This window comes from Hypanus sabinus, chromosome 1 (genome assembly GCF_030144855.1).
Source record: "Hypanus sabinus isolate sHypSab1 chromosome 1, sHypSab1.hap1, whole genome shotgun sequence".
In the NCBI taxonomy this organism is placed as follows: domain Eukaryota; kingdom Metazoa; phylum Chordata; class Chondrichthyes; order Myliobatiformes; family Dasyatidae; genus Hypanus; species Hypanus sabinus.
The window spans coordinates 125,273,490-125,280,649 of NC_082706.1; the positions used below are offsets into that span (position 1 = coordinate 125,273,490).

Below are 7,160 nucleotides of genomic sequence, written 5' to 3' on the forward strand. Positions count from 1 at the left end.
TGTCAAGCAAGATTTTCCCTTGATGAAACCATGCTGGCTATGGCTGTTTTATCATATGCCTCTAAGTTCCCTGAGACCTTATCCTTAATAATCGACTTCAACGTTTTCCCAACCTCTGAGGTCAGACTAACTAGCCTATAGTTTCCATTCTTCTGTCTATCTCCTTTTTTGAAAAGTGGAAAGACATTTGTAATTTTCTGGTTTTCCAGAACCATTCCAGAATCTAGTGATTCTTTAAAGATCATCACTAATGCCTCCACGATCTCTTCAGGTACTTCTTTCAGAACGCTGAGTTGTACCCCATCTGGTCCAGGTGACTTAGCTATCTTCAGACCTTTCAGTTTCCCAAGAATCTTGTTTCTAGTTATGGTAACTTCACATACTTAATGACCCCTGACACCTGGAACTTCCAGTATATGGCTCGTGTCTTCCAAAGTGAAGAATAACGCAAAATACTTATTCAGCTTGTCTACCATTTCATTGTCCCCATTATTACTTCTCCAGCATCGTTTTCCAGTGGTCCGATATCCACTCACCTCTCTTTTACACTTTATATATCTGAAGGAACTTTTGGTATCCTCTTTAATATTATTGGCTAGCTTGCTGTTGTATTCCATCTTTACCTTAATGACTTTTTAGTTGCCTTCTTTTGGTTTTGAAAAGCTTCCCAATCCTCTTAACTTCCCACCTTTTTGTTCTCTATTCTATTCCTTCTCTTTGGCTTTCATGTTGACTTTGACTACTCTTGTTAGCCATGTCATCTTTCCTTCAGAATACCTCTTCCTCTTTGGGATGTATATATCCCATGCCTTCTGAATTGCTTCCAGAAATTCCAGCCATTGCTACTCTGCCGTCATCTCTGCCAGCGTTCTTTTCCGATCAGTTCTAACCAACTTCTCTCATGCCTCCGTAATTCCCTTTACTCCACTGTAAAACTGATACATCTGACTTTAGCTCCTTCTCGTAATTCAGGATGAATTCAGTCATATTATGATCACTTGCCCTTAAGGGTTCTTTTACCTTAAACTCTCTAATCAATTCTGATTCCTTCTGTGCAAAAGCTTTAGAATTCGTCTTTTGTCGTCATTAAGTTGAATTGGGCTGGTTGTGAGTTGGACTGAGTTTTTTTGCAATAACTATATTTTTGGGTTGATGGGGCTTTCATGGTGAACAAGGTAATCAGTGGTATTTGCTTGGGGCAGTGTGGAGAAATAAAATGACATCTAGAACATGAAGAAACAAATGATTAAATATGTTCTTTTCAATAGTTTTATTAGTTTCTGCATAGAAGGATGCCCAGTACAAGAAAGTGTATATAAAAGGTCAAAATAGATTTTTTAAAACTACCAATTACATTATATCTGTTCATAACAATCACATTACTCCGTATTCAGTGTTGTTTAAGTGTATTTGGATATCAGAATAATACAGCACAACACATCCTCAGCCTACAAAATCTGTGCTAACCATCACTCATATCTGTACCACCCCCATCATATTCTCCCCATATTCATATTTCTCAAGGGGCAAACTACAGTGATTAATTCCCAACCCATAAGAGTTTTTGGGATGTGGGAGGAAAATAGGTTATCCAAAGGAAACCCAAGCAACCACAAGTACCTTGCCTCACCTTAGCAAGTACAGATTTATGTTCCTTTGGCAGGAACTCTTGTGATAAACATGGATACAAATGTGACATTTTGAAGTAATTAAAAGCCAATTTGTAGGCAAAAATTGAAATTTTACTTGAAAACAAGGTAAGCTTATTTGGATCACTATACATGAAATAGAATGTGAATTGAAAAACCTAAAATTGTAATGAAAATATTTCTATCCAAGCATTCTATTGAATGGTTTGTTTCTACTTAAAGCACTACTTATAAAGTTTCAACTTTCTTCTCACAGGTCTTCCAGAACAATACTACAGCCTCACCTGGTTTCTAAGCCCCATCCTGGGACTGATCTTCACTCCTCTGATAGGTTCTGCTAGTGACCGCTGCACTTTGAGTTGGGGCCGCCGCCGGCCCTTCATCTTAGCTCTTTGTATTGGAGCCCTCTTCGGAGTTGCCCTCTTCTTAAATGGCTCCCTCATAGGTAAATAATGGAATATTTTGCAGATATTTTCATTCATGTCTTGTAAGAGCAAGCAGATTATGCTGAATTTGTACATGTTAGTCCACAATTTAAGCAGATTAGTCACCATGTTACATGAAAGATGTGATTGCATTGCCACATATGTTTCTCCAAAGAGAAATAACATAATAGAGCTGATTTAAGCCAACTAAATCTGGTTCTCCCTTGTACAATTTGATTCTGCATTAAAGAATACAAATATTAGAGTCAGGATTTAGATATAATCTGATTGAGAAGCAACAAGAGAAAGACTTGAGGAGTTATAGGCTGTACTTGGATTGCTGCTTAAAAGACAACTAGATTTTGCTACTGATATGAAAATGCATTGTTAGTTTGCATGGAAAGAGTTGTGGCAGATAAATTTTAAATATAAAGTAATATACTCTTTCCTGTACCTTCCCAAAAATAAACTGGGTATAAGAGCAAATGCTTGCAAAAATACTGGTTTCAGCAAGAGAAGGAAAAAATGCTAACAGGGCATAAAGTGGATGGTATGGATTTAGTGGGCCAGAGGTTCTGATTCCGTGCTGGATCTCTATGACTAAAAGGGAAATGAGGAACATGTGGTGTCAGAATGTAATTATTACAAGCGGTTGAGGCAAATTTTTTCTCTAGGCTTTTATCTAAACAATTTTGCATATTTTCTTGTCTTAATTATTTTAGCCATGATTTCCTTGTTTATTGATTTTAGTTATTTGCTGATCATTTGCCTTAACCACTGGTCAGCACTTCCCACAACCAGTGATCATTACAGTATAATGATGGCTTCTTCCCCTCAAGCCAATTATGTACTCACTTTGCCAGCTTTTTCTAAATCCCACGCAATCTAACGTTCTTGACTATCCTTCCATGTGGGACTTTGTCAAAGTCTATATAGACATTGTCCACTGCCTTGCCCTCATCAATCCTTTTGGTTAAGTCTTCAAGAAAAAGAGTTAACAATTAAGATAATTTCCAACACACAAAGTCATGCTGACAATCACCAATTAATCCGTGTCTATTCAAGTGCTGATAGATCACGTCCCTAAATCCCCACCAGTAAATTACTCCTCACTGGTGCAAGTTTTCACCAGCCGTTAGTTCCCTGGCTTGTCTTTGCTGTCCTTCAATAACAGTAGAACATCTAGTGACATTCCATCTTCTGGAACTTCTCTGGCTGAAGATGATGCAAATATCTGCAAAGCCCACCACTATTTCTTCCTAGCTTTCCACAATGCACTTAGATGCCATCTGGCAGCAGAGGAGGTCCCCAGTGGAAATATCTTTAGGCAGGGGTGCTTCCCCTGTACATTGGGGACCTGGGGTGGAAGGTGTTGCATCAGGCAGTACTGTGTGACAGATCCTTGAGCAGGTTCACTGACACCCCATCCAACTGTCCATTATGTGGGCAAGAGGAGTCAGTGTATGGAATGTGAGAGGTTGCAGCCACTCTTTGAGTTTCTCAGGGTGCTGCTGCTGAGGTTCTGGCTGCATTTTAATCCCGCACTCCTCATATACGGGCACCCAGTTCGGAAGGGGGTGGGGTGTGAGGAGGATCTCCTGGTGGGCTTGGTCCTGGACCTGGCCAAGATGGCCATTCACTGGTCTGGGTGACAGAAGGTGGAGGGCGCTGCCCAAGCTGACTGCCTGCCCCTTTTCCAAGGATATGTTCCTGCCTGGCTATCCTTGGAGACTGAGCACGCTATCGCGGCGGGCACATTTGGGGACTTCCATGAGCAGTGGTTCCCCCACCCTGTAGTATTGACTGTTTTATAGACAGGAGTGACCATATTTTAATTTGCGTATACTTACTGTCTTGTAAGTATTGATTGTCTGTGCCTTTTTATGTGTTATAAACTTTTATAGTTTTGTTTAAACAAAAGGATGCACTTAGTTATAGAGCTACACAGCATGCAACAAGCCCTTCAGCTAACTAGTCTATGCCAACCAAAATGCTCCATCTAAACTAGTCCTATAAGTGTGTGACCCATAACCTTCTAAACCATTCCAATCTATATATTTATCCAAATATCTTTTAAAATATTTTTATTGTACCTATTTCAAGACTTTTGGCAGCTCATTCCAAATTGATACCTCTTCCTTTGTTTTTAACTTTAAAAAAATGCCTCTCAAGTTCCAATTAAATCTTGTCCCTCTCACCTTAAACCTATGCCCTCTAATTCCTGACTCCCCAACCCTGGGAAACAGATTTGAGTGCATTTACCCTATCTATGCCCTCCATAATTTATAAGATCTCCTCTCAGTCTCCTACACTGCAAGTAATAAAGTTCTAGCCTGTCCTTATAACTCAGTCCCTCCAGTCTTGACAACATGCTTGTAAATATTTACTGCACTCCTTCTGGTTTAATAATGTCTTTCCTATCGCAGGGCAACTAAAATTGAACACAATATCGAAGTGTGGCCTCACCAGCGCACTGTGCTTAGTCAGGCTGTGGAGATTTTTCAACCTTAATGTGCTTTATGGGTGCTGGTAATTCACATCCTGACATCATCATTTTCTGTCCACAACTCTCATCCAAATATTTTGCCATATTTGTTGCAGTTTTGACTTCTCTTATACTTGTAGTGAGTTTTTTTTATTCTTGCACTTTACTACTACTGCAAAACAGCAAATTTCATGACTTGAGTCAGTGACAATAAATCTTATTCTGATTCCTGATTTTAATCTATGGGTGGCTGAGATGGGAGGAGAAATAGCTTTGCTAATTTCTCATTCAATAAACTGATTTGAAGTGTGCATTCCGTTTGCAGTTAATGGTGAATTTTCAGCAACACAAGATTTTGCTGTAGGAAGCAGGTATTCTGGGTATTAAAACAAATATAATGGGTGTTTTTTTCTAACTTGAGGATTTAATAACTTGTGCATACCCCCACAATCTTCTCAGCTACTTTTTGCAGGACCCTGGACTGTAGTATATCTGGTACATGTGACTCGCCTAACTTCAAACCTTCCAGCTGCCCAAGTACCTTCTCCTTAGTACTCGTAACTACACTCACTTTTGCTTCCTGACATTTTTGAATGTCTAACGTACTGCTTGTGTCTTCCACAGTAAAGACTGATGCAAAAATACTTATTCAGTTTGTCTGCTAATCCTTTGCCCTACATTACTACCTCCCCAGAATCATTTTCCAGCAGTCCGATATCTATTCTCATCTCTCTTTGTCTCTTTATAGGTCTGAAAAAATGTTTGGTATCTTTTTTTAATATATATTATTGGGTAGCTTCCCTTCATATTTCATATTTTTCTCTCCTTAGGCTTTTTAGCTGCCTTGTTTTTAAAAGCTTCCCAATCTTCTCACTAATTTTTGCTATTTCATATGCTCTCTCTTTTGCTTTCATGCTATCTTTGACTTGCCTTGTTAGCCACAATTGCATATCCTCCTTTTAGAATACTACTTAATCTTGTGGATGTATCTGTCCTGTGCCTTCCAAGATGCCCCCAGAAACTCCAGCCACTGTTGTTTTGCCGTCATCTCTGCTAGTGTTCCCTTCTTATCTTTGGCCAGCTCTCCTCTCATTCCTCTGTAATTCTCTTCCCTGTAGTTCTAATACATCTGATTTTATTTTCTCCCTTTCAAAATGCAGGGTACATGCTATCGTGTTATACTGTCCTCTGCGGGTTTCTTTACCTTAAGCTTCCTAATTAAATCTGTTTCTTTACACTACACCCAAGCCAGAATTCCTTTTCCTCTAATACCCTGCACCCCATAAAGGCTTTTGATTAATTCTGTTTACTTTTTTAAAAAATCCATTACGATACTCATGCCTTCTATCAAACTAGTATTTTTTTTTAAGTTTCATTCATTCACATGCTTTGGGGATTCCATAAACCTCTTTCACATGAGAAAAAAAATGGTAGGAAGCAATACATAGGAAATGTTTCCTGTTGTTTTCCTTTCATAAAAAAAATTCCCAAGCAACTGTCAAAGGAGTTTAATCCATATCCTATATTGTTAGAACACTTTCCTCTTATCAGATTCAAATTCTTAAACCACCTCCTGTTTATGATATTTAGAAGAAAAAAATATAAACAAACACCTTTTCATGTGTGTTTTTTAAAATAAAATAATCCACTATTTTTCCCATGCCACTTTGGCACCAATGTAATAAACAATGTGTGCTGATCTGTAAAGAGCATTCTGAGGAGATTCATTAAGGATATTGATTAGTATAGAATGTTTCAGTTATGAGGAATGACTAAATAAGCTGTGTTTGTCTTCCTTGAAGCAAAGCTAGATAGAAGATATTTTCCCAGTGGCAGAGGAGACTGGAGGACAGTGGTATAAGGTGATGAATGCAAGGCTTAGAGGGGATGTGAAGAATTATTTTCATTCAGTGGCTGCAATGTTGAACCAGTGCTTGTGAGGAGCAGATTGAAGCAGATACTCTCACAGCATTTAGTAAGCATCTGGACAAATGCTTGAATCATCAAGGCATAGTAGACTACAGATTACATGCTGGTAAATGGGACTTTTAGTCAGACTTTTATGTGGATTAAAAGGCCTTGTTCTGTTCTGAACAATTCTATGATGTTAGTTTGAATTTTGTATTTGACTATTCAATTTAGTAAGTTGAGCACTTTGATACCTAATGGAAACTTTCACCAGTGATCGCACTTTAAGGTAAAACAAAGATTTGTAACACTGTAGATTTGTTGTCTGTTTAAATACATAAGCTGACTTTAAACAAATTCTGCTGGTTTTCAAGATTACACTAAAATATTATTAATTGAAATATATCCATTGTGATGTGTTTGAAAATGGTGATATAACTTTAATGCAAGCGTTTCTGCCAATGTTTTTATTACAACAAAAATAAACCCTATTTTTCAGGTCTGGCCATTGGAGACGTTCCTGACCATCAGCCAATTGGCATAGTCCTGACTGTTGTTGGTGTAGTAATACTGGACTTCTGTGCAGATGCAACAGAGGGACCAATTAGAGCTTATTTGTTGGATGTGGCGGACACAGAGGAACAAGATATGGCACTCAATATCCATGCATTTTCTGCAGGTTTGAAATCATCT

At 38.4% G+C, this 7,160-nt stretch overlaps 1 protein-coding gene across 2 annotated transcripts in view; it reads left to right on the plus strand.

Moving 5' to 3' along the window:
* Nucleotides 1-7,160, plus strand: part of LOC132397207 (solute carrier family 45 member 4-like) — a 66,696-nt gene that overhangs the window by 43,612 nt on the left and 15,924 nt on the right. For both annotated transcript variants that reach the window (XM_059975662.1, XM_059975656.1), the window contains exons 3-4: nt 1,906-2,094; nt 6,967-7,146. In XM_059975662.1, the coding sequence (XP_059831645.1) occupies nt 1,906-2,094; nt 6,967-7,146 (369 nt within the window). The remainder of the gene's footprint in view (nt 1-1,905; nt 2,095-6,966; nt 7,147-7,160) is intronic.